The 27129-nt window shown below is 45.5% G+C and overlaps 2 protein-coding genes across 10 annotated transcripts in view; one reads left to right on the top strand and one right to left on the bottom strand.

Moving 5' to 3' along the window:
• LAMTOR2 (late endosomal/lysosomal adaptor, MAPK and MTOR activator 2) overlaps window positions 1–27129 on the bottom strand; it is a 334290-nt gene that overhangs the window by 300239 nt on the left and 6922 nt on the right. The gene's annotated exons all lie outside the window — the stretch shown is intronic.
• GON4L (gon-4 like) overlaps window positions 1–27129 on the top strand; it is a 101393-nt gene that overhangs the window by 68592 nt on the left and 5672 nt on the right. For 7 of the 9 annotated variants that reach the window (XM_050752284.1, XM_050752236.1, XM_050752265.1 and 4 more), the window contains 13 exons: window positions 2641–2839; window positions 3674–3760; window positions 4979–5150; window positions 6947–7091; window positions 8936–9086; window positions 14307–14423; window positions 15137–16846; window positions 18267–18522; window positions 19446–19630; window positions 21174–21371; window positions 24441–24584; window positions 25152–25295; window positions 25398–25517. In XM_050752284.1, coding sequence (XP_050608241.1) covers window positions 2641–2839; window positions 3674–3760; window positions 4979–5150; window positions 6947–7091; window positions 8936–9086; window positions 14307–14423; window positions 15137–16846; window positions 18267–18522; window positions 19446–19630; window positions 21174–21371; window positions 24441–24584; window positions 25152–25295; window positions 25398–25517 — 3628 coding nt within the window. Of the gene's footprint in view, window positions 1–2640; window positions 2840–3673; window positions 3761–4978; window positions 5151–6946; window positions 7092–8935; window positions 9087–14306; window positions 14424–15136; window positions 16847–18266; window positions 18523–19445; window positions 19631–21173; window positions 21372–24440; window positions 24585–25151; window positions 25296–25397; window positions 25518–27129 lie in introns of those variants that run through there. The other 2 variants (XM_050752245.1, XM_050752304.1) reach the window with 2 other exon arrangements.

Below are 27129 nucleotides of genomic sequence, written 5' to 3'. Positions count from 1 at the left end.
CATAGGGTATCAGCACGTGCTTAATCATTTAAGTATCTTATTCTCCTTTTATTTCAGAACTGTCATGCTGGGTTTTTCCATTTTTGCTTCAGCCCTGGAAACAGTCTCTCAGGAGGGTAGGGGTGGGAAGTTAGAGTTAGGAACCTTAGAAGAGGAATTTATTTGTTTATTTATTTTATTCTATTCTATTCTATTCTATTCTATTTTTTTGGAACAGAGTCTTGCTCTGTTGCCCAGGCTGGAGTGCAGTGGCGCGATCTCGGCTCACTGCAACCTCTGCCTCCTGGGTTCAAGCGATTCTCCTGCCTCAGCCTCGCGAGTAGCTGGGATTATAGGCACGCATCACCACAGCCGGCTAATTTTTGTATTTTTTCGTAGAGACAGGGTTTCACCATGTTAGCCAGGCTAGTCTCGAACCACTGATCTCAAGTGATCCACCTGCCTTGGCCTCCCAAATTGCTGGGATTACAGGCGTGAGCCACCACGCCCGACTGTTTCTTGACCTTTTAATAATTGTCATTCTGACTGGCAAGCCTTGCTTTCTTAAACAAGTCAAAAATCTTCTAGCATGAAGCAGGAAAAGGATATACTAAAATAAGTAATGGTAGTTCACATGAACAGAACTGAGTGGTTAGTTCAAATATTACCCTACTGCTCTCCATGAAGGTATTTTCTTTTAGCCCTTTAAATTCCTCTTCCTGGCTGGGTGCAGTGGCTCCCGCCTGTAATCCCAGCAGTTTGGGAGTTCCAGGTGGGTGGATCACTTGAGGTCAGTCGTTTGAGACTAGCCTGGCTAACGTGGTGAAACCCTGTCTCTACAAAAAATACAAAGATTAGCTGGCCGTGGTGATGCACGCCTGTAATCCCAGCTACTCAGGAGGCTGAGGCAGGAGAATCACTTGAACCCGGGAGGCAGAGGTTGCAGTGAGCTGAGATCATGCCACTGCACTCCAGCCTGGGCAACTGAGCAAGACTCCATTTCAAAAAATAAATAAATAAATAAATAAGCAAATAAATTCCTCTTCTAAGGTTCCAAACCCTAATTTCCCACCCCTACCCTCCTGAGAGACTTTTTTCAAAAACCTAGCATGTCAGTTCTGAAGTAAAAGGAGAATAAGATACTTAAGTAATTAAACATGTGCTGATACCCTATGCAGTCAGGTAAGATCTTTTGGCCGGGCGTGGTGGCTCACGCCTGTAATCCCACCACTTTGGGAGGCCGAGGCAGGTGGATCATGAGGTCAAGAGATCGAGACCATCCTGGCCAACATGGTGAAACCCCGTCTCTACTAAAAATACAAAAATTAGCTGGAGCGTGGTGGTGCATGCCTGTAGTCCCAGCGACTCGCGAGGCTGAGGCAGGAGAATCACTTGAACCAGGGAGGCGGAGGTTGCAGTGAGCCGAGATCATGCCACTATACTCCAGCTTGACATCCGAGTGAGACTTTGTCTCAAAAGAAAAAAAAATCTGTTTAGCTACAACAAGCAGGTTCTCATATTTCAAGGAATCCCCAATATTATAGCAATAGATAAATAAGAAAATGTAGTATTCTACCATGGAATACTATACAGCCATAAAAAGGTACGATATCACGTCCCTTTCAGGGACATGGATGGAGGTGAAGCCATCAGCAAACTAACATAATAACAGAAAAACAATACCGCATGTTCTCACTTATAAGTAGGAACTGAACAATGAGAACACATGGATGCAGGGTGGGGAACAACACACACTGGGGCCTGTTGGGGGGGTGGGGGAAGGGAGAGGATCAGGATAAACTGCTCATGCAGCTGGGCTTAATACCAAGGTGATGGGTTGATGGGTGCAGCAAAACACCAAGGTACACGTTTACCTGTGTAACAAACCTGCATGTCCTGCACATGTATTCCGAAACTTAAAATTTTGAGGGCCAGCCATGGTGGCTTACGCCTGTAATCCCAGCACTTTGGGAAGCCGAGATGAGTGGATCATGAGGTCAGGAGATAGAGACTGTCCTGGCTAACACAGTGAAACCCCATCTCTACTAAAAATACAAAAAATTAGCTGGGTGTGGTGGCACGTGCCTATAGTCCCAGCTACTTGAGAGGGTGAGGCCGGAGAATCGCTTGAACCCGGGAGGCAGAGGTTGTGAGCTGAGATCGCACCACTGCACTCCAGCCTGGGCGACAGAGTGAGACTGTGTCACAAAAAAAAAAAAAAATTAAATTTTGAAAAAAAATGCAAGGCAGTGCAGCCTGAGTGGATAGCGAAATGGGACAAGCTGAACCTGGGATGGGAATAACAAGTAAATGAGGGAAGAAATGAGAATGATGAGTTCCCACCAGCTCCTTGGCTGCTTTCTTACCCATATATTTCTCTGTTCCTAGCATTTTGATTTTTTCTTCATTTGTATATTATTTAGAAGAGGAATTGTAGAGGAATGGGATGGAATGTAATATAGAATCATCATATTTGATGCATGCTAACTACTTTGGGAAAAGATTTGTATAAGGCTGGGAGTTTGATTGTTGACTAAAGTGAGTTGTCAGATTAGAAGACAATGAAAATTGTTCAGGTTCTTTGCTCATCATTAGAACAAATTGGATGTGTTGTGGACCTAGGGAAACACTCAAATTCAGTCATCTCCCTGTTGGGAATAGGTTTGAGGAACCACTGGCCAACTTGCTAAATGAACAACATCGGACAGTGAAGGAGCTATTTGAACAGCTGAAGATGAAGAAATCTTCAGCCAAACAGCTGCAGGAAGTAGAGAAGGTTAAACCCCAGAGTGAGAAAGTTCATCAGACTCTGATTCTGGACCCAGCACAGAGGAAGAGACTCCAGCAGCAGATGCAGCAGGTAAGACTTTTCTTGGTCATGTTAATATTGGATTATACCAAGGCCTAACTCTGAGGCCAGAAATGAACAGCTTTGTAAAAGTCAGAGATAGTTACCTTACCACCTGCTAAAACCATAGTATCTTCACATCTAGGAGCTCGAGAAGTCATCATGTTCATGCCCTATGGCTCAAGGAAGAGAGCATACAAGGATACTAATGGTATTCAGAAATACAGATTTCAAAGAGTCCTTAGTAATCTATTCTGAAATTTAACAACCTTCACTGTGAGAAGTAGGTTTTTTTTTCCTTTTTCTAATCTCAGTCCCTCTGGATTAAGGTTAAGCTTCCTCTCGTTCTGTCATTTTGTTCAAGGGAACATGTCTGAGAGATTTATGCCAAGATTCTATGTTGTTCTCATACTCCTTTCAGAAAGCAAAATATATGTGATAAAGTTGCAAACATCTTAGTTATTGTCTCTCTGGGGGCTGGGTTATGGTGACTCACACCTGTAAACCCAGCACTTTGGGAGACTGAAGTGGGAGGATTGTTTGAGCCAGGGAGTTCAAGAGCAACCTGGGCAACATAGTGCAACCCTGTCTCTACAAAAAATAAAAATACATTAGCCAGGCATGGTGCCATGCACCTGTGGTCCCAGCTACTCAGGAGGCTGAGGTGGGAGGATTGCTTGAGCACAGGAGGTTGAGAGGGCGTGGAGCCACGATTCCATCACTGCACAGCAGCCTAGGTGACAGAGAGAGATCCTGTCTCCAAGAAGAAAAAAAAAAAAATCTCTCTGGGTTCCTGAAATGACAGTGTGGCAACATGTCACTTCATTATTTTCTTTCCATCCCCAGCACGTTCAGCTCTTGACCCAAATCCACCTTCTTGCCACCTGCAACCCCAATCTCAGTCCGGAGGCCAGTACCACCAGGATATTTCTTGTAAGTTTCCAAATATCCCTAACTCTAAAGACTAGAGTGTGAAATTAGCTTGGCAGGTTATTTCTCACAGTTATTCACTGATCATAATCTATATTTATTCTTCTCTCTTGGGTGTTTTTGATTGCTTTGCCTACTTTCTGTTAAGGCTTCCTGTGTTTGCTTCCTGTGTAAGCCACTGATTCCCATGAAAGGACAAGGAGTGTATTCAATTTTCTTAGTACTGTCCTTCTGATATTTTTATTGAATCCTCCTTATCGTTAGATCCAACCTAACTTCTTAGGTTTTTTGGTACCACTGTTCCTTTTATAGATGTTGAGACTGGGCACAGTGGCTATCCCTGTAATCCCAGCACTTTGAGAGGCCAAAGCAGGCAGATTGCGTGACCCCAGTAGTTCGAGACCAGCTGGGGCAACATGCTGAAAGCCCATCTCCACAAAATACAAAAATTAGCCAGATGTGGTGCATACCTGTAGTCTCAGCTACTTGGGAGGCAGAGATGGAAGGATAGCTTGAGCCTGGGAGGTAGGGGTTGCAGTGAGCTGAGATCGCGCCACTGCACTCCAGCCTGGGCGGCAGAGTGAGATCCGGTCTCAAAATAAATAATAAAATAAAAGTAATAGTCCTAATTCTTGGCTGGGTGCAGTGACTCATGCCTGTAATCTCAGCACCTTGGTAGGCTGAAGTGGCTGGATCGCTTGAGGTCAGGAGTTCGAGAACAGCTTGACCAACATGGTGAAATCCGGTCTCTACTTAAAATACAAAAAATAGCCGGGCATGCTGGAGGGCGCCTGTAATTAATCCCAGCTACTTGGGAGGTGGATGCAGAAGAATCGCTTGAGCCTGGGAAGTGGAGACTTCAGTGAGTCAAGATCGTACCATTACACTCCAGCCTGGGCGACAGAGCGAGACTCCGTCTCAAAAAAAAAAAAAAAAAAATGAATCCTCATTCTTCATAATCTTCATTCTAGTTCGAGAACTAGACCGTATATTCCTTAGTGTTTCTCACTAAGTCTAAAAGTAAACCAAGAATACAATCCCTGAATATCTGGGAACTCAGGTGTAATCTTAACAGAGTAGTTTATTGTGAAAGACTTTATGATGATTTTTACCTGTTTTTATCCTGTAGTAGGAAGGTCAGCTTCTCATTTAGATTCTGAAGGCTACTGGTATTAATTGTCTGGAATTGTCTTAGATCTTCTTTGTGTCCTGTTTTCCCAGAAAGAGCTGGGAACCTTTGCTCAAAGCTCCATCGCCCTTCACCATCAGTACAACCCCAAGTTTCAGACCCTGTTCCAACCCTGTAACTTGATGGGAGCTATGCAGCTTATTGAAGACTTCAGCACACATGTCAGCATTGACTGCAGCCCTCATAAAACTGTCAAGAAGACTGGTAGGAGACAGATGTGTCAGCTTTAAGTTTTTACTTGCGGTGAGAGGTGGTGGGAATCTTTTCCCATAGATAACTTCCTAGGATACTTGCCTGGGAATGGAGGACACAGGACATTTGTAATTTCTTTCTTCTCTCTTTTATCCTCCCTTCGTACTCATTATCTGAGTTCTAGAATTACATGATAATCTCTGGGCCTGGGTAAGGCATGGAGGCAGTGGACAGTATAGGAATATGGGAGGTAGAGATCTGAAGCTCAGTGCTAAGAATTTGACTACAGCAATATGAGGGGTATTAGGAGTCAGATCAAAATAAACTGGGGCCTGGTAAAGATGAAAGTCAGGTAGTAAAGTTTGGTCATGTTTAGCTTTTTACTGTCTTCAACTAAGGCCAGGTGCTGTGGCTCACACCTATAATCCTAGTACTTTGGGAGGCCGAGTCAGGGGGAACACAAGGTCAGGAGATTGAGACCATCCTGGCTCACACAGTGAAACCCCGTCTCTACTAAAAATACAAAAATTAGCCAGGCGTGGGGGCACGCGCCTGTAGTCCCAGCTACTTGGGAGGCTGAGGCAGGAAAATTGCTTGAACCCAGGAGGCAGAGGTTGCAGTGAGTCGAGATTGTGTCATTGCCCTCCAGCCTGGGCGACAGAGCGAGACTGCATCTCAAAAAAAAAAAAAAAAAAAATCAACTAACTTTATTTACCATACTGACTGCAGCGTAAGTGATATCTCCATTCTGAATGAAATGTTGACTTGGGAGTTACGCATAAATTAGAGATTATACATTTGCCGTGTTCAGTATTGTAAAGAAATTTGCAGGTTTAGATTCTACCTTGCGTTGGTTTAGTATTTTTTGAGAAAATATTTGCTATTTACTTAAGCCAAATATTTGCTTCTGATTTGTTTCCTGATTTAGCAAATTAGTTGTGGTTTGTTCTGGATTTGTGTTTGTCTTTGGATTCTATTTTAAATCCCTGAGTCTTATCGTTAAGTTGAATATAGTTGTATTTAAGTGTATTATATCGTAGACACAGATCCCAAACTACTTGAATAGCTGTATTAACTGATATGAAATGGTGACGAAAACTTGATTTAACACCAAATTATAATAATATCTTACACATCTGTTGACCTGTTGCTTTCTTCTGGGGATATAAAAATAACACTTATGGAAGGAGAAATACGGATATAGTAGTTTTGTCTTTAGAATTGCAGAGGTTCCTGAAAGTGAGAGGCTGAGAGAGGGAGAGAGAAATGAATGAGACTGAATTGTCTCATTCCTTTTATGGTTCTTTTGTTCCCAACCTCAGGAGGAATCTGGGAGAACTTAATGAAAGTTAAGTAAGAATCAAATAAAAGTAAAATTTGAAATACCAGATTTGTGAGGGAGATTAAAGAAGTTGGAATCTTATTCTGGAAGAAAGCAAGCATTGTTGAAGGTCTCTTATCCTTCGAGGATTTAAGGGGGGGAAGGAGGTAAAACATTTTTGAGCATACACTATTGCCAGCTCCTTTTATTACTAGGTGCTTTTTAAGTGTTTGTTTTACTTAGTGAATAAAGTGTTCCATGTAAGAAAGAATAAGAGTCAACTTTTATTGCCATTGAATGGGACTCCCTTTAGATACAATGTTAGCTTAAGAAAGACTGTGGAAACTCTTTGGGGAATGGTGGGCAAATGGGAGGGAATCAGGTTAGATAAGGACAGCTCTACCTAAATGCAAAAATGCATTCACGGGCTTTTTGAAGCCCTGTTTTGTCTTAGAAGTTGATTTATCCGAGATTTGTTTTCTTATAGCCAATGAATTTCCCTGTTTGCCAAAGCAAGTGGCTTGGATCCTGGCCACAAGCAAGGTTTTCATGTACCCAGAGTTACTTCCAGTGTGTTCCCTGAAGGCAAAGAATCCCCAGGATAAGATCGTCTTCACCAAGGCTGAGGACAAGTAAGTGTTTACTCTGGGGGATCAAAACAGCAGAATATCCCAAGGAGAAGACATAGTTCCTTTGAGGAGTTTAGGGGAAGTAAGATTTGTATAATAAAACATGGACACAAAAGACAAAAGGAAGAGCAGTATAGATGAGCAGAGCCCTCTAAGGGATGCTTGTTCTAGCAGTGCCAAATACTGCTTTTTGGAGGAATGTCACACACATTTTTAAAGCATTTTAGACCAGAGATGGTGGCTCCCACCTGTAGTCCCAACACTTTGAAAGGCCAAGGCAGGAAGTTCGCTTTTATTTTATTTTATGTTATTTATTTATGTAGAGACAGGATCTTACTCTGTCACCCAGGCAATCACAGCTCACTGCAGCCTTGAACTCCTGAGATCAAGTGATCCTTGCACCTCAGCCTCCACGGAGCAGCTGGGACCCCAGGCGTGTGCCACCATACATGGCTCATTTTTTTGTGTGTGCAGATGAGGGTCTCTGTGTTATCCAGGCATCTTTCAAACTCCTGGACTCAAGGCATCCTCCCACCTTGGCCTCCCAAAGTGCTGGGATTACAGGCATGAGCCACCACACCCACCAGATTATGAACATTTTTATGGCCCTTTGTGTGTATTGCCACACTGTTATCAGCACATATGTATATATGCAACCACGATTATCTATGTTGTTAGAGGGTAGTATTGGTGTCGGTTTAAGTTGCCTGACAGGGTACCTATTCATTTTGTATTAGTTTTACTAGAATCATTCTCCTTCCTTTGTATTCTCTTTGAAGTTCCTTTGTGTTGTTAGTATACAGCTCATCATGATACAGCTCATCATGATCTCACGTTTATTAATGATTTATGCCTAGTTTCTTATGTTCCCACGTAATTGTGAAGTATTTGATTTTTTTTAAATGGAGTCTCACTCTTGTCACCCAGGCTGGACTGCAGTGGTGCGATCTTGGCTCACTGCAACCTTCGCCCTCTGGGTTCAAGCAATTCTTCTGCCGAAGTAGCTGGGATTACAGGTGCTCACCACTATAGCTGGCTATTTTTTGTATTTTTAGTAGAGACAGGGTTTCACCATGTTGGCCAGGCTGGTCTCGAACTCCTGACCTCAAGTGATCTGCCTGCCTCGGCATCCCAAAGTGCTGGGATTACAGATGTGAGCCATTGTGCCTGGCCTTATTCTTATTTATAATACTTAATCAGTACTCACTAAGCATCTGAAATTTTCTATTGAGTAGTCACCAACTTGTACAAGAATTAGATTTAGAAAAATTAGATTGGCCAGGCATGGTGGCTCATACCTGTAATACCAGCACTTTGAGAGGCTGAGGCAGGAGGATTACTTGAAGCCAGGAGTTTAAGATCAGCCAGGGCAACAAAGTGAGAACTGGTCTCTACAAATAATGGAAGAAAAAAATTAGCCAGGCATGGTGGTGAACGTCTGTGGTCACAGATACTTGGGAGGCTGAAGTGTGGGAATCGATTGAACCCAGGCATTCAAGGCTGCAGTGCACTGTAATCATGCCACTGCTCTCCAGCCTGGGCATCAGAGCAAGACCCTGTCTGAAAAAAATGAAAAGGTAGATTGGGTCACACACCATGGCTCATGCCTGTAATCCCAGCACTTTGGGAGGCTGAGACTAGAGAATCGTTTCAGCCTAGGAAGTAGAGGCTGCAGTGGGCTGCAATTGTGCCACTGCACTCTGGCCTGGGTGACAGCGTGAGACCTTGTCTCAAGAAAAAAAATAAAATAAAAAAGAAAGAGTAGATCGTAAAATGTGTTAGTCTGGGGAGGCCCTTTAGAAGGAAGGACTGTGAAGTGAGATTTAGTGTCATTGCTCCTTTCTCAGTTTGTTAGCTTTAGGACTGAAGCATTTTGAAGGAACTGAGTTTCCTAATCCTCTAATCAGCAAGTACCTTCTAACCTGCAAAACTGCGCACCAACTGACAGTAAGAATCAAGAACCTCAACATGAACAGAGCTCCTGACAACATCATTAAAGTGAGTGTTTCCTGCATGCGCCATCCAGGCACCTCACCAATATGTACTCATTCATTTCTCTTGTTATTCTCAAAGAAAAGAGGAACCTTCTTTTATCTAAAGCACTGACAGTATTCCACTTATATGCTTTGTGTGTGTGTGTGTGTGTCAGACAGACTCTTGCTCTGTCACTAAGGCTGGAGTACAGTGGCGTGATCTTGGCTCACTGCAGTCTTAACCTCCCAAGTTCAAGCGATTCTCCCGCCTCAGTGTCTCTCCTGCGTCAGCATCCCAAGTAGCTTGGATTACAAGCGTGCACCACCATGCCTGGCTAATTTTTGTATTTTTAGTAGGGACGAGGTTTCACCATGTTGGCCAGGCTGGTCTCAAACCTCTGACCTTAAGTGAGCCACCCACCTTGACCTCCCAAAGTGCTGGGATTACAGGCGTGAGCCACTGCACCTGGTTTCTTCTTTTTTATTTAGATACTTATTTATGTTGTGTTTTTATTAAATTTTATTTTTGTTTTTTGAGACGGAGTTTTTGCTCTTCTTGCCCAGGCTGGAGTACAACGGCATGATCTTGGCTCACCGCAACCTCCACCTCCCAGGTTCAAGCAATTCTCCTACCTCAGCCTTCCCAAGTAGCTGGGATTATAGGCATGAGCCACCAAGCCCAGCTAATTTTGTATTTTTAGTAGAGATGGGGTTTCTCTGTGTGGGTCAGGCTGGTCTTGAACTCCCGACCTCAGGTGATCAGCCCACCTCGGCCTCCCAAAGTGCTGGGATTATAAGCGTGAGCCACCATGCCCGGCCTATGTTGTGTTTTTAGAGACAGTTTCTTGCTCTATCATCCTGTCTGGAGTCCATTGGCACAGTCGTAGGTCACTGTAGCCACAAACTCCTGGGTTCAAGTGATCCTTCCACTTCAGCCTTCCAAGTAGCCTGGAGTACAGGCACGTTCCACCAAGCCTAGCTCATTATTTTATTTTGTGTAGAGATGCTGTGTCACTTTGTTGCCCAGACTGGTCTTGAAGTTTTGACAACTGTCAGTCTGCCTGCCTCAACTTGGCCTCCCAAAGTGTTGGGATTACAGGCGTGAGCCACTATGCCCAGCCTTTTGTTTTGTTTTGTTTTTGTTTTTTACTTGAGATAGGCTTTTACTCTGCTACCCAGGCTGGAGTACAGTGGTATCATAGCTCACTGTAACTTCGAACACCTGGGCTCAAGCATTCCTCCCACCTCAGCCTCCCAAGGAACTGGGATTATGTGCATGAGCTACCTTGCTTGCGTATTAAAAAAAAAATTTTTTTTTTTCAGAAATGGAATGTCCCTATATTGCCCAGGCTGGTCTAGAATTTTTCGCCCTAGGCAGTTCTCCTGTCTCAGCCTCTAATTGCTACTTCCTGGTATATTGGATTTAGGCCTTATTTATTAACCATTAACCATAAGCCAGGGAAGTTGAGGATTTATCTGTCTCCTCACTCCCTTACTCCCACCACAAACATGCACATTTTCTGCTTTCCAATCTCCTCACTAGTAAATATGTCACAATTTTGGTTAGGTTGTATTCAGGGTTTACACTGTAAAATTTTAAGGACTGTATAAATGCTCTTCACATCTGAGCTTTGTTATTGTAATACCTTGCCTTTCCTGCTGAATGTTTTATTTCTCTTGGAGTAAATAATCACATTTTTTAGGGGCATGGGGCTGGACTTGATTTTATTACGTAATTATTCCCAGATCAACAGTAAAGGTTACTTAAATTTTCTTAATCTCCTTTCAGTATGTCTGGCCTTCTAGATATTCCATCATTTTCATCTTGAAGGAATTGCTCCCTGAGCCCTCTGACACTATTCCACTCTAAGCGTGTTGCCCTATGGGCTTGCTGCACTGATGTCTTCTTGGACTTTTTCTTCACCATAATCCTGGGGATTATTTTTGCCTCTTACTATGTTGGATCTTCTTATTTCCTGAATTCTACATCTTTGTTTTTGTTTTACTTCCTTCCCTTAGTGGAACACATTCTAGTAGCATTTTTCTTTTTTTTTTTTTTTTTTTTTTTTTTTTTTTTGAGACGGAGTCTCGCTCTGTCGCCCAGGCTGGAGTGCAGTGGCTGGATCTCAGGGCACTGCAAGCTCCGCCTCCCGGGTTTATGCCATTCTCCTGCCTCAGCCTCCCGAGTAGCTGGGACTACAGGTGCCCGCCACCTTGCCCAGCTAGTTTTTTGTATTTTTTAGTAGAGACGGGGTTTCACCGTGTTAGCCAGGATGGTCTCGATCTCCTGACCTCGTGATCCGCCCGTCTTGGCCTCCCAAAGTGCTGGGATTACAGGCTTGAGCCACCGCACCCGGCCCTAAATTTTTAAAAATTGAGGCCATGTGTGGTGTCTCGTGCCTGTAATCCCAGCATTTTGGGAGGCCCAGGCGGGCGGATCACGAGGTCAGGAGATCGAGACCATCCTGGCTAACACGGTGAAACCCCGTCTCTACTAAAAATACAAAAAATTAGCCGCGCGTGGTCGCGGACACCTATAGTGCCAGCTACTGGGGAGGCTGAGGCAGGAGAATGACGTGAACCCGGGAGGTGGAGCTTGCAGTGAGCCGAGATCGCGCCACTGCACTCCAGCCTGGGTGACACAGCAAGACTCCATCTCAAAAAAAAAATTGAGACAGGTCTCACTTTTTTGCCCAGGCTGGTCTTGAACTCCTGGGCTCAAGTAATTCTCCTGCCTTGGCCTCCCAAAGTGCTGGGATTATAGGCATGAGCCACAGCCCTATTTAACTCTTTTTTTTTTTTTTTTTTTTTTTGAGACGGAGTCTCGCTGTGTCTCCCAGGCTGGAGTGCAGTGGTGTGATCTCGGCTCACTGCAAGCTCCGCCTCCCGGGTTCACGCCATTCTCCCGCCTCAGCCTCCCAAGTAGCTGAGACTACAGGCGCCCGCCACCTCGCCTGGCTAGTTTTTTGTATTTTTAGTAGAGACGGGGTTTCACCATGTTAGCCAGGATAGTCTCGATCTCCTGACCTCGTGATCCACCCGCCTCGGCCTCCCAAAGTGCTGGGATTACAGGCTTGAGCCACCGCGCCCGGCCCCTATTTAACTCTTGAATCTTCATGTAACACCTGTTTTTCCCAACTTCTGATAGTATGTAAGAATTTTCCTTTGGCTCCAATGTTTTGAAAATTCATGATAATATGGCTTAGAATTTGTCTAGTTTCATACATGGTGCTAAGGCACTTGATAAACTGTATTCTGCTGCAGAAAAATCTTTTTTCTTCACGTTTGAGTTGTGTGTCATTTTCTGTGCACATCTTTGTACTTTTTGTTTGTTTCTTTGCTTCTTGGTCTTTGAGACAGACTCCTCTGTCACCTAGACTGGAGTGCAGGGAAGTGATCCACGCTCACTGAACCTTTGTCTCCCGAGTTCAAGTGAGTTTTTGCCCAGCCTCCCGAGTGGCTGGGATTACAGGCGAGTGGCACCATACCTGGCCAATTTTTGTATTTTTAGTAGAGACAGGGTTTCACCATGTTGCCCAAGCTGGTCTTGAACTCCTGGCCTCAAGTCATCTGCCTGCTTCAGCCTCCCAAAGTCCTGGGATTACAGGCCTGAGCCACTGTGCCCGGCTGTCTTTGTACTTTTTTCAATGTAGGGTATCAGTATTGTTCCACTTGGCTCTTTCCCACTAGTCTGTAAGCTCCTTGAGAGCAGGAATTGCTTCTCTTACATGTGTGCTTACCTTTTAGCACAGTGCCTAGGACATAGAAAACATTCTGTGTATGTTGGATGAGCAGATACTGTCAATGGTTTTAGTTCAGTTCTCGTCTTCATTTATTCTTTTTTTTTTTTTTTTGAGACAGAGTCTTGCTGTGTCGCCCAGGCTGGAGCGCAGTGGCCGGATCTCAGCTCACTGCAAGCTCCGCCTCCCGGATTCACACCATTCTCCTGCCTCAGCCTCCCGAGTAGCTGGGACTACAGGCGCCCGCCACCTCACCCGGCTAGTTTTTTGAATTTTTTTAGTAGAGACGGGGTTTCACCGTGTTAACCAGGATGGTCTCGATCTCCTGACCTCGTGATCCACCTGTCTCGGCCTCCCAAAGTGCTGGGATTACAGGCTTGAGCCACCGCGCCCGGCCTATTCTTTTTTTTTTTTGAGACGGAGTCTCACTCGGTCCCCCAGGTTGCAGTGCAGTGGCATGATCTCGGCTTACTGCAAGCTCTGCCTCTTGGGTTCACGCCATTCTCCTGCCTCAGCCTCCCGAGTAGCTGGGACTACAGGCACCCACCACCACGCGTGGCTAATTTTTTGTATTTTTTAGTAGAGACGGGATTTCACCGTGTTAGCCAGGATGGTCTCGATCTCCTGACCCCGTGATCCTCGCGCCTCAGCCTCCTAAAGTGCTGGAATTACAGGCATGAGCCACCGCGCCGGGCCTATTCTTTTTTTCTTTTTTTTTTTTAGCTGGCATCTCACTCTGTCACCTAGGCTGGAGTGCAGTGGCACGATCTCTGATCTCAGCTCACCACAACCTCCACCTCCCAGGTTCAAGGGATTCTCCTGTCTCAGCCCCCTGGGTAGCTGGGATTACAGGTGCGTGCCACCACACCTGGCTAATTTTTATATTTTTGTAGGGATAGGGGTTTTGCCATGTTGGCCAGGCTGATCTTGAACTCCTGACCTGAGGTAATCTGCCCGCCTCCTAAAGTCCTGGGATTACAGACCTGAGCCACCATGCCCAGCTTTCATTTACTCTTAGAATTGAACTTTCTCAGGCTCTCTTTTTTTCCCCTTCTCTTCTAATGCCCTTCACACCATCATTTGCTTAAAATGAAGCTTTCATGTGTCCAAGGTATAGATTATGATGCTGTCTTTGCAGCTGTTGAGCAGGAACAAATCTTACATAAGATTGCTCTGAGCATCTGCTTCCTTTTCTCTCTGTGACCTAAACTGTCCCCTTCCTGGCAACCACATAGAGATCATCAGTTAGAAAATATTGAAGAAAGATTTTACAATTATTGTAAAATCTTTAAATAGAGATTAGTTTAATTCAAAATGTACAAGTATTCAGCATATGCTATTTATATATATGTGTTCGTGGGTGTGTATGTGGTTTTGTGTGTGTGTGTGTGTGTGTGTGTGTCTCTCTCTCTCTCGATCCACCACCCACCCCATTCACCAGCCTGACAGAGGACAACAGTGTTTCCAGAAGGAATGTAACTCATGCACATTTTTTTCATGTTAAGTTTTATAAGAAGACCAAACAGCTGCCAGTCTTAGTAAAATGCTGTGAAGAGATCCAGCCACATCAGTGGAAGCCACCTGTAGAGAGAGAAGAACACCGGCTCCCGTTCTGGTTAAAGGTACAACCCTCTTCCTCAAAGTCTGTGGGAGGCAAGTCACTGAAAGTTCTGAGAGAATATCAAGGGCTTCCTTAATCTACTAATGCTTTAGTTGTAGAATTAGGACTTCAGAAATCTTCCTCATTCACCTTTCTTCCCTTACTTTTCTGCCCTTCTCTGGGTGATTCTACATTTTCAAAATAATAGGTAAAATAATAATTTGCTAAAGGAAATTCACAGAAGTTTCTAAAGTATATAATTGGAATGTGGTCTTTGTAGATTTGATATGCAGAGAGACTTTTCTTGGAAAGATGCCTTGAGCTTGTCTAAGGTTCCTAAAACCTAGAAAGCCCAATTGTTTTTCCCAAATTCTTTTTTTGTTGTTGTTGTTTTGTTTTGTTTTTGAGACCAGAGTCTTCCTCTGTCCACCCAGGCTATGGTGCGATCTCGGCTCCTCGCAACCTCTGCCTCCCAGGTTCAAGTGATTCTCCTGCCTCCACCTCCCCAGTAGGTGGGATTACAGGCACATGCCACCACACCCAGCTAATTTTTATATTTTTAGTAGAGATGGGGTTTCACCATGTTGGTCAGGCTCGTCCTGAACTCCTGACCTCAAGTGATCTGCCTACTTCAGCCTCCCAAAGTGCTGGGATTACAGGCGTGAGCCACTGTGCCAAGCTTCTTTTTCCCAAATTCTGACATATGCTGGATCAGAGTGTTCTTGTTTCCAATAGGCCAGTCTGCCATCCATCCAGGAAGAACTGCGGCACATGGCTGATGGTGCTAGAGAGGTAGGACATGTGACTGGAACCACTGAGATCAACTCAGATCATGGCCTAGAAAAAGACAACTCGGAGTTGGAGGGTGAAACTCGGTACCCACTGCTATTGCCTAAGGGTGTGGTCCTGAAACTGAAGCCAGTTGCCACCCGTTTCCCCAGGAAGGCTTGGAGACAGAAGCGTTCATCAGTCCTGAAACCCCTCCTTATCCAACCCAGCCCCTCTCTCCAGCCTAGCTTCAACCCTGGGAAAACACCAGCCCGATCAACTCATTCAGAAGCCCCTCCGAGCAAAATGGTGCTCCGGATTCCTCACCTGATCCAGCCAGCCACTGTCTTACAGACAGTTCCAGGTGTCCCTCCACTGGGGGTCAGTGGAGGTGAGAGTTTTGAGTCTCCTGCAGCACTGCCTGCTATGCCCCCTGAGGGCAGGACAAGCTTCCCTCTGTCTGAGTCCCAGACTTTGCTCTCTTCTGCCCCTGTGCCCAAGGTAATGCTGCCCTCCCTTGCCCCTTCTAAGTTTCGGAAGCCATATGTGAGACGCAGACCCTCAAAGAGAAGGGGAATCAAGGCCTCTCCCTGTATGAAACCTGCCCCTGTTATCCACCACCCTGCATCTGTTATCTTCACTGTTCCTGCTACCACTGTGAAGATTGTGAGCCTTGGCAGTGGCTGTAACATGATCCAGCCTGTCAATGCGGCTGTGGCCCAGAGTCCCCAGACTATTCCCATTACCACCCTCTTGGTTAACCCTACTTCCTTCCCCTGTCAATTGAACCAGCCCCTTGTGGCCTCCTCTGTCTCACCCTTAATTGTTTCTGGCAATTCTGTGAATCTTCCTATACCATCCACCCCTGAAGATAAGGCCCACGTGAATGTGGACATTGCTTGTGCTGTGGCTAATGGGGAAAATGCCTTTCAGGGCCTAGAACCCAAATTAGAGCCCCAGGAACTATCTCCTCTCTCTGCTACTGTTTTCCCCAAAGTGGAACATAGCCCAGGGCCTCCACCAGCAGATGCAGAGTGCCAAGAAGGATTGTCAGAGAACAGTGCCTGTCGCTGGACTGTTGTGAAAACAGAGGAGGGAAGACAAGCTCTGGAGCCGCTGCCTCAGGGCATCCAGGAGTCTCTAAACAACTCTTCCTCTGGGGATTTAGAGGAAGTTGTCAAGATGGAACCTGAAGATGCTACAGAGGAAATCAGTGGATCCCCTGAGCGTGACATTTGTGATGACATCAAAGAGGAACATGCTGTGGAATTGGACACTGGCGTCGCAAGCGAGGAGTTGAACAGTGCTAGAGAGGTAAAGAAACAGACAGTCTTACAGAAGGAAGAGGAGAGGAGTCAGCCAGCTAAAACCCCTTCATCTTCTCAAGAGCACCCTGATGAAGGAACCTCAGGGACAGATGTGAACAAAGGATCATCAAAGAATGCTTTGTCCTCGATGGATCCTGAAGTGAGGCTTAGTAGCCCCCCAGGGAAGCCAGAAGACTCACCCAGTGTTGATGGTCAGTCAGTGGAGACTCCAGTTGGGCCAGAAACTGGAGGAGAGAAGAACGGGCCGGAAGAAGAGGAAGAAGAGGACTTTGATGACCTCACCCAAGATGAGGAAGATGAAATGTCATCAGCTTCTGAGGAATCTGTGCTTTCTGTCCCAGAACTCCAGGTGAGAGCTGGAGAATATTCTCAAGTATTTTGTGGACTCAGTAATATGTTTAATTTATTGATATGCCACCTGCTTGCTTGCTACACTATGGATAGTCCTAAAATCATTTTTATTTATTTGTAATGCATTATGGAACATGATTGTGAAGTTGAGGTGAAATGAGATGGAAAGGATGAAATTTTACTGATTATATTAAACTGATTTACACATTAAATTGAATCACCTGACCATACTTTAGATGCCTTAAAAAACTAAAAAATAGTAATTGGCTGGGCTTGGTGGCTCATGCCTGTAGTCCCAGCACTTTGGGAGGCTGAGGTGGTTGGATCACAAGGCCAGGAGTTTCAGACTGGCCTGGCCAATGTGGTGAAACCCCATCTATACTAAAACTACAAAAATTAGCCAGGCGTGGTGGTGGGTGCCTGTAATCCCTGCTGCTCAGGAGGCAGAGGCAGGAGAATCGCTTGAGCCCGGGAGATGGAGGCTGCAGTGAGCTGAGATTGCATCATGGCGCTCCAGCCTGGGCAACAGAACAAGGCTCCGTCTCAAAAAAAAAAAAAAAAAAAGTGTAAATAGCCTGGCGTGGTGGCTCATGCCTATAAATCCCAGCACTTTGGGAGGCCAAGACAGGCAGATCACCTGAGGTCGGGAGTTCAAAACCAGCCTGACCAACATGGAGAAACCCTGTCTCTACTAAAAATACACAAGTAGCTGGGCGTAGTGTCGCCTGCCTATAATCCCAGCTACTCAGGAGACCAAGGCAGGAGAATTGCTTGAACCTGGGAGGCAGAGGTTGCAGTGAGCCAAGATTGCACCATCGCACTCTAGCCTGAAAACTATCTTCAGGTTACAGAAGTTTGTAAAAGGGAACTTCTTCCCCTCTCCTGCTGTCAGGCCGAATGTCAGCTATCACTGGGATTTCTTTTTTTTGTCTTGTTTTGTGTGTGTGTGTGTTTGTTTTTTTGTTTTTTGGGTTTTTTTTGAGATGGAGTCTCACTCTGTCTCCCAGATTGGAGTGCAATGGCACAATTTCAGCTCACTGCAACCTCCGCCTCCCAGGTTCAAGTAATTCTCGTGCCTCAGCCTCCCAAGTAGCTGGGATTATAGGCATATGCCACCGTACCTGACTAATTTTTGTATTTTTAGTAGAGACAGGGTTTCATCATGTTGGCGAGGCTGGTCCTGAACTCCTGGCCTCAAGTGATCCACCCACCTCACCTTCCCAAAGTGTCGGGATTACAGGCGTGAGCCACTGTACCTGGCCTATTGCTGGGATTTCGTAACTCAGGGAATTCCCCTCTGACAGCTGTGGTGGGCTCCCCATTGTTTAACTTCAGATTATCCTGATATAGCTTTGTGCTGTTCTGCAATTCATGAGCCACTAGGAGCCATTATAAGTACTCTTTGGAGGGTTTTACAGGAAACAATGGAGAAACTGACTTGGCTGGCATCTGAAAGGCGCATGAGTCAGGAGGGTGAGTCTGAAGAAGAGAATTCTCAGGAGGAGAACTCTGAGCCGGAAGAAGAGGAGGAAGAAGAAGCAGAAGGAATGGAAAGCCTGCAGAAAGAGGATGAAACGATGGATGAAGCAGTTGGAGACTCAGCTGAGAAGCCTCCTTCTACTTTTGCCTCATCTGAGACTGCTCCAGAAGTGGAAACCAGCAGAACTCCACCAGGTGAGTTAGGCAAGCCTATACTGAAGGACCAGTCTCACTTAACCTCGTTGTCTAGAGGACAGTGTTCAGAGTGGATAGCTTATAAACCAGGTGGAGGATTTCCAGAGGAAACCCTCTGGATCTGTTCTGCAATCCCCCACTCCAAAAACACGTTTAATATGGTGTCTTTGTGGAGAACAGATACTCAGAAATTTTTAATTTGATTCTCATCCATTGTTAGATTTATATTAGCTTCCTTCACTTTTTTTTTTTTTTTTTTTTTTTTGGAGATGGTGTCTTACTGTGTTGCCCATGCTGGAGTACAATGGCATGATCTCGGCTCACTGCAAGCTCCGCCTCCCAGGTTCAAGCGAAACTCCTGCCTCAGCCTCCTGAGTAGCTGGGATTACAGGCATCCACCCCCACACCCAGCCAATTTTTGTATTTTTAGTAGAGACAGGGTTTTACCATGTCAGTCAGGCTGGTCTCGAACTCCTAACCTTATAATCCGCCTGCCTCGGCCTCCCAAAGTGCTGGGATTACAGGCGTGAGCCACTGCACCTGACCGTTCACTTCGTTAAACTGATTGTTACCTTATCTGTCATGTGTGGGGCTAAGACCCATGTTTATTTCAGGAAACACTGCTTGTTCCTCATCCAGACATAGTCTCTCAAGAGCACTACAGAAGCCACACTTGCTCTTTAGACTTCCTTTCTCAATATGAAGTAGCTGATTATCTTGTCATCCCAATTAAGGCAGTTACACTGCAGACTCTGCGTAGAGCTGACTTGACAGACTTACTTCTCATACCGTTTTCCCAACAACCTTTTCCTTGACTTGCTCCATAATATTGAATAGGATTTGGCTGGGGTGGTGCATGTGGTGGAACGGGAAGAGCAGGGGTTTAGGGACAGAGAAACAATGTTTTTCATGTGTGCTACAAGGAGACAGCATCAAAGCTGCTGGAAAGGGCCGGAACAATCATCGAGCTCGCAACAAGCGGGGAAGTCGGGCTCGGGCCAGCAAGGACACCTCCAAGCTGCTGTTGCTGTATGATGAGGACATTCTCGAACGAGATCCCCTCAGGGAGCAGAAGGACTTGGCCTTTGCCCAAGCTTATCTGACCAGGGTAGGCAAATGCTGCTTCCTGTTACTGCCCGTCTCTGTGAATGTGGCTGCTTCCTCAAGGGAGATGTTTTTAAAAATGACGTCTGTTTTTCAGGCTATACAGCAGGCATCATATTCCTCTATGTTGGCTTTTCTGGCAAAAGATCTCTGTGACAGAACCACAAAGAGACATAGAATTCAATCATAAGTATGTTTATTGTTAATACCCTGCCATCATCCTTCTGTTTACTAGAGATTGGCAGAAAAATGATACCACCATCATCAGTGGGAGGTTGTGACTTTATTAGGTGGGCTGATAAGGACCTTTATAGAACCTTTGGCTTGAGAAGAAAGACAGTGGGTACACTGGCCAGCAAGTGGATTTCAGAGAAATACATTGCTCTTAAGACATGAACCAGCTGGGCATGGTGGTTCACATCTATGATCCCAGCACTTTGGGAGGCCAAGGCAGGTGGATCACCTGAGATCAGGAGTTCGAGACCAGCCTGGCCAACATGGTGAAAACCTGTCTCTACTAAAATACAAAAATTAGCTGGGCGTGGTGGCAGGCGCCTGTAATCCTAGCTACGGGGGAGGCTGAGGCACAAGAATCATTTGAACCCGGGAGATGGAAGTTGCAGTGAGCCGAGATCGCACCACTGCACTCCAGCCTTGGTGACAGGGTGAGACTGTGTCTCAAAAAAAAAAGAAAAGACATGAACCAGGCTGGGCGTTGTGGCCCTTGCATATAATCCCAGCACTTTGGGAGGCTACAGTAGGAGGATTCCTTGAGTCCAGGAGTTCAAGACAAGCCTGGGCAACATAGGAGACCTCCAACTCTACAAAAATTAAAAAATCAACTAAGCATGGTGGTACATGCCTGTAGTCCTCGCTACTTTGGGAGGCTGAGGTGGAAGGATGACTTGGGCCCAGGTGGTTGAGGCTGCAGTGAGCCATAATTGCATCAGTGCACTCCAGCCTGGGCAACAGAATGAGACCCTGTCTCAAAAAAAAAAAAAAAAAAAAAAAAAAAAGACGTAAGCCAACCTCTTCTTGGTAGTGTCCTGGAGGACTATATCCTTCTGTTGGTAACCACCTGGTTCCTTTATCCCCCTGGAAAGCAGAATACTGGCAATGATAGTCATAGCTTTTTCTTATCTCCTAGTATTTTACTGATATTCCTAACTTAGGTATTATTTACTCTCAGATTACGCCCATGCTGAAATACATGTACAAACACATGTTACCTATTTCATTATGAGGATGTAATCAGTAAGGAAACGTTAGGGCTGCAACCCAGAGAAAAGCATTACTTGGTTTTGTGGGTAGAGCTGTGGAACTTGGAAAATGTTTTTTTACTTGCTCACTCCCAGAAAAAGATCTTTACCTTGCCTGTTGCTCTGTGTCTTCCATTAACAGTCAGATGTTAAGATCTGTTGGAGGTACAGCCTCTGATGGATAATTCTTGGAGCTCTCTAACCATAACCCTGCCTTCTCCCTTGTACCCTTATTGCTTGTTGTGGCCCAAATAAAGGGTGTTGATGATTGAAAGTCTTCCCGTGTAGGTACGAGAAGCCCTACAACATATCCCTGGCAAGTATGAAGACTTCCTTCAAGTCATCTATGAATTTGAGTCAAGTACCCAGAGACAGACGGCTGTAGATCTCTACAAAAGCCTGCAAATTCTGCTCCAAGACTGGCCTCAGCTGTTGAAAGACTTTGCTGCTTTCCTGTTACCTGAGCAAGCTCTGGCCTGTGGATTAGTAAGTGAATGGGGAAAATAAGTACACTAGGACTTCTGGGTCAGAGTGAGACTGGGATTGAATGGGGTTGAATAAGACTGTTTCAATCTCCCAACTCCTTCCAGACACACAGACGTCCCCTAGCCCAGAGTGATAAGAGCCTCTGTCTTTTCAAGGGATTATCTTTCCAATCCCATGCTCCCATTTTCTTTACATGATAAATGAGAGGGTTTTACCTGTAGTTGCCAAAGGAGACTTTGGGTGAGGCATATGCTCTCTGCTTCTCACTGGTATCAAGCCAGACATTCATTTAACAAGTATTTGTTAAGTGCCTCCTAACTGTCAGACAATTCCTGACCTCAATTGCTAGGAATATAGCAATTACAAAAGACTAAAATCCCTGCCCTCATGGAGCTTATGTTTTCATGGGGAAGTTCAGATGATACTCCAGAAAACATATATATAAAATATATAAAACATAAATTATAAAAAGAAGTATAAACAGTGAAATATGTAGTATACAATGTTTTACAGTGATCATGTTTTACAGAAAAATAAAGCAGGAAAGGAAACTAGAGGGGTGGTTTTATACACAGTGGTCTAGGAAGGCCACTGTGGTACGGTAACATGTAAAATGTTGCAGAATAGGAGGCTAAACATGAGGGATATCCCAGTAGTCCTGGACTTCTTGTCACAAAAATAGGAACAAAGGGAGGAATGAGATTATTCTAAGAGTTTTATTAGGGTTAAGTGACAGTGGGGTAGTTCTGTGTATAATGTGTGATGCCCGTTTTCTCTTCTGGTATTATTATGAGGATCCAATCAGTGTATATGTGAAGAAAAAAATTTTATTTTATTTTTTTGAGATAGAGTTTCACTCTTGTTGCCCAGGCTGGAGTGCAGTGGTGCGATCTCTGCTCACTGCACCCTCCACCTCCCAGGTTCAAGCGATTCTCCTGCCTCAGCCTCCCGAATAGCTGGGATTATGGGCATGCACCACCACGCGTAGCTAATTTTGTATTTTTAGTAAAGATGGGGTTTCTCCATGTTGGTCAGGCTGGTCTTGAACTCCAGACCTCAGGTGATCCGCCCGCCTCAGCCTCCCAAATTGCTGGGATTACAGGTGTGAGCCACTATGCTTGGCCAAAATTTTTTTTTTTTTTTTTTTTTTTTTTGAGACGAAGTCTCACTCTGTCACCCAGGCTGGAGTCCAGTGGTGCGATCTCAGCTTGCTGCAACCTGCACCTCTCAGGTTCAAGCAATTCTCCTGCCTCAGCCTCCTGAGTAGCTGGGACTACAGGCGCCCGCCACCACACCCAGCTAGATTTTTTTGTATTTTTTTTTTTTTTTTTTTTTTGAGACGGAGTCTCACTCCGTCGCCCAGGCTGGAGTGCAGTGGCCGGATCTCAGCTCACTGCAAGCTTCGCCTCCCGGGTTCACGCCATTCTCCTGCCTCAGCCTCCCGAGTAGCTGGGACTACAGGCGTCCGCCACATCGCCCGGCTAGTTTTTTTGTATTTTTTTTTTTTTTAGTAGAGACGGGGTTTCACCATGTTAGCCAGGATGGTCTCGATCTCCTGACCTCGTGATCCACCCGTCTCGGCCTCCCAAAGTGCTGGGATTACAGGCTTGAGCCACCGCGCCCGGCCAATTTTTTTGTATTTTTAATAGAGACAGGGTTTCACCGTGTTAGCCAGGATGGTCTTGATCTCTTGACCTTGTGGTCTGCCCGCCTTGGCCTCCCAAAGTGCTGGGATTACAGGCATGAGCCACTGCGCCTGGCTAAAAATTTTTTAAAGAGATAATGTCGACCAGGTATAGTGGCTCACACCTGTAATCCCAGCACTTTGGGAGGCCAAGGCTGGTGGATGGCTTGAGCTCAGGAGTTTGAGGCCAGCCTGGACAACGTACCAAGACCCCATCTTTACATAAAATTTAAAAATTAACTGGGTGTGATGGTGCATACCTTTGGTCCCAGCTATTTGGGTGGCTGAGGTTGGGGGACCACTTGAGCCTGAGAGGTTGAGGCTTCACTGAGCCATGATTGCTTCACTGCATTTCAGTTTGGATGACAAGAGCAAGACCTTGTCTCAAAAAAGAGAGAGAGACAATGGCCAGGCACAGTGGCTGGCACCTGTAATCCCAGCACTTTGGGAGACTGAGGTGGGAGGATCCCTTGTAGCCAGGAGTTTTGTTGTTGTTGTTGTTATTGTTGTTGTTTTTTGAGGCAAAGTCTCACTCTGTCACCCAGGCTGGAGTGCAGTGGCACGATCTGTGCTCACTGCAACCTCTGCCTCCAGGTTCAAGTGATTCTCCTGCCTCAGCCTTCCTTGTAGCGGGGATTACAGGCATGCACAACCGTACCTGTCTAATTTTTGTATTTTTAGTAGAGATGGGGTTTCACCATGTTGGTCAGGGTGGTCTTGAACTCCTGACCTCAGGTGATTTGCCCACCTCGGCTTCCCAAAGTGCTGGGATTACAGGCGTCAGCCACTGTGCCTGGCCTGTAGCCAGGAGTTTGAGATGAGCCTGGACAACACAGGCCCCTGGGATTCTCCTGCCTCAGCCTCCCAAGTAGCTCAAGCTACAGGTGTACACCATGACCCCTGCCTAATTTTTAAATTTTTCTGTAGAGACATAGTCTCACTGTGTTGCTCGTCTTGAATTCCTGGCCTTAAACGATCCTCCTGCCTTGGCCTCCCAACATGGGATTACAGGCATTACAGGGATTACATGGGATTACATGAGCCACCTTGTGTAGCCTGAAAATTCTTTGTAATATAAACTCTAAAGTATCATATGAATTTTGGTGTCTTGATTTCACAATTCATAAAACAGCAAACACTTTGAAACACGTACATCTCTTGAAGCTGTTGCTCACATCTTAATTGCTTTGGGTGGCTACCCACCAGTGGTCCAAGGTGGATGGAGGTTAGGGTTTTAAATTAGATCTCATAGTTGTAAACTAGAATTTTAAACCAGGATTCTGTCATCTCTTGTGTCCTGGTCCACTAGTTCTTATCCTTAGAACCCTCAAGTCCTGCTCTAGCTGTATTGTGACTCCTCTTTTGTCCACTTTGCACTCTGGTAGTTTGAGGAGCAGCAGGCTTTTGAGAAGAGCCGCAAGTTCCTTCGGCAGCTGGAGATTTGCTTTGCAGAGAACCCCTCACACCACCAGAAGATTATCAAGGTCCTCCAGGGCTGTGCAGACTGCCTTCCGCAGGAGATCACCGAGGTATTCTTTCCTGTCCTGCTTTCTTCCTGTTGTCTTCTGGGCCTTAGGCCTTTCCCTTGTCTCTTTCCCCAACCTACTCCATACCTTTTTGCCTCTGGAGTGTCATGGGCTTCCTGGAGGAGATGAACAAGGCAAGGACTTTTTAGGCTTACCCAAAGCATAAAGCACTGGGGTAGGGAGGGATTGCTACCTGAAACCAGAGCCTGTCTAATCTTCACAGGCTCAGGAATGCCATGGATGTCCTGGAAGGGATGTTCAAGGACAGAGGTTCTGGGGCCTGGGAGGGGCCTTACCTCCTTGCTCTGCTTGGGGTAGTGTCCTAGCTGGAGACCAGTAGGGCAGAGTGGAGAGTGGGATCGTTAGGAGTCAAATCTAGTATTAGTACCCTTCCCCTGTAGGCAGCTAAGGAGGAAGAGAAAGTTTTAGTGTTCTTTGTTACCAGGCAGAGTCTCTGTGTGTTTCCCAGTTGACTAGGAAAGCAGAACATGGAGGTATATGGGATTGGTTGGGAAGGGTAGCTTAGAGAGGCTCTGGAGACTTCCTCTTTCCCTCTGTGATTCTCCTCAGCTCAAGACACAGATGTGGCAGCTCCTCAAGGGCCACGACCACCTACAGGATGAGTTTTCTATCTTCTTTGACCACTTGCGCCCAGCAGCTAGCCGGATGGGTGACTTTGAAGAGATCAATTGGACTGAGGAGAAGGAGTATGAGGTATAGGCCCTGAGGCTGCTGTAGCCTTATGAAGGGGGGAGGCCACACGTGGGAGGGATATTGGCCTGGTGTCTGTGCTGAGCAGCACCAACTCCTTCTCAGTTTGATGGCTTTGAAGAAGTGGCCCTGCCTGATGTGGAAGAAGAGGAGGAGCCTCCCAAGATACCCACAGCCTCAAAGAACAAGAGAAAAAAAGAGATTGGGGTCCAAAATCATGATAAGGTATTTTCTTTGTTTGTTTGTTTTTGAGACAGAATCTCGCTCTGTCACCCAAGCTAGAGTGCAGTTGTGTAATCTTGGCTCACTGCAACCTCCACCTCCCAGATTCGAGCGATTCTCCCACCTCAGCCTCTCAAATAACTGGAATTACAGACACATGCCACCACGCCCAGCACATTTTTGTAATTTTGGTAGAGATGAGTTTTCACCATGTTGGCTAGGCTGGTCTCGAACTCCTGACCTCAAGTGATCCACCCGCCTCGGCCTCCCAACGTGCTGGGATTACAGGTGTGAGCCACTGTGCCCGGCCTAAAATTATGATAAGGTATGCCAGGTTATTGAAAAGCATCTATGTTTCATGAATCAAGCCTTGCGTTTTCTCACTAATCATTTCTCTGGCTTACTATGGCCCAAGGTTTCTAGTTGAAAGACTCTAGGATCTGAGACAATCATGGAGAACAAACCAAAGGTCAGGCTGAGACAGACATGCAGAGCCTTTGGGAAAACAGTGCCGTTGTTGCAGGGGCCTTAGGATTCCCTAGTTAGAAGGATTTGTTTCTTCCCCTTTTCTCTCTAGCTCGGAGTTATTACCCTTAATTCAACTTTTTCTTTTCTTTTTTTTTTTTTTTTTTTTTTTTTTTTGTGACAGAGTCTCACTCTGTCTCCCAGGCTGGAGTGCAGTGGCATGATTTCGGCTCACTGCAAGCTGCGCCTCCCAGGTTCACGCCATTGTCCTGCCTCCCGAGTAGCTGGGACTACAGGCGCCCGCCACCACGCCTGGCTAATTTTTTGTATTTTTAGTAGAGACGGGGTTTCACCATGTAAGCCAGGATGGTTTCGATCTCCTGACCTCATGATCCGCCCATCTTGGCCTCCCAAAGTTCTGGGATTACGGGCGTGAGCCACCACGCCCGGCCTCAACTTTTTCGTTTTTGCTCATGTGAGAAAATAGAGCCAATTGAGGATGAGCTTGTTGTTAAAAAAAAAAAAGTAAAAACAAGATTTCCCATATTAATAATAATGATAGAAGCTAATACTTAGTTGTATTACAAAGTGACAGGCATTGCTGCGAAGTATTTTAATGGATTATTGACACATTTAATTCTCACAGTAATCCTATGGAGAGATTCTCTTGTTTGCATTTTACAGAAGACATAACTGACACAGAGAGGTTGCTGTCAGGGTCTTATATTTAGTAAGTGGCAGTGCTAGGATATGAACTCCTCAGGTAAGCCAGCTGCAGAGTCTACTGGTTGTCACTGCTCTTCAAGTAGTATTTTTTTTTTTTTAATTCATGTTTCCTGACCAAATGTTTTTTCTCTTTCCTGGGGAGAAACTGCTTCTTAGTAGCTGTATGACCTTGAGAAACTTATTTAACCTCTCTTTGTTTCGGTTTCTTCATCATAAATTGGGATGATAATGGTACTTATGTCTTGGGTTTATTAAACAGAGTATCACTGAGTGGGCCTTCCATGGGTACAAAGTTCTCAAGGGGATTGGAAGAGATGGGAGAGCTGAAGGCACAGAGAGACAGAAACAAAGACATTGTGTCTCATGATGGAGGTCTCCAGTGACTTTGCCTCAGATTTTGTCTGACTTAAATATTTCTTGAAAC

The sequence above is a fragment of the Macaca thibetana genome, chromosome 1 (genome assembly GCF_024542745.1).
Source record: "Macaca thibetana thibetana isolate TM-01 chromosome 1, ASM2454274v1, whole genome shotgun sequence".
Lineage (NCBI taxonomy): Eukaryota > Metazoa > Chordata > Mammalia > Primates > Cercopithecidae > Macaca > Macaca thibetana.
This window is presented reverse-complemented; position numbering and strand designations above follow the sequence as displayed.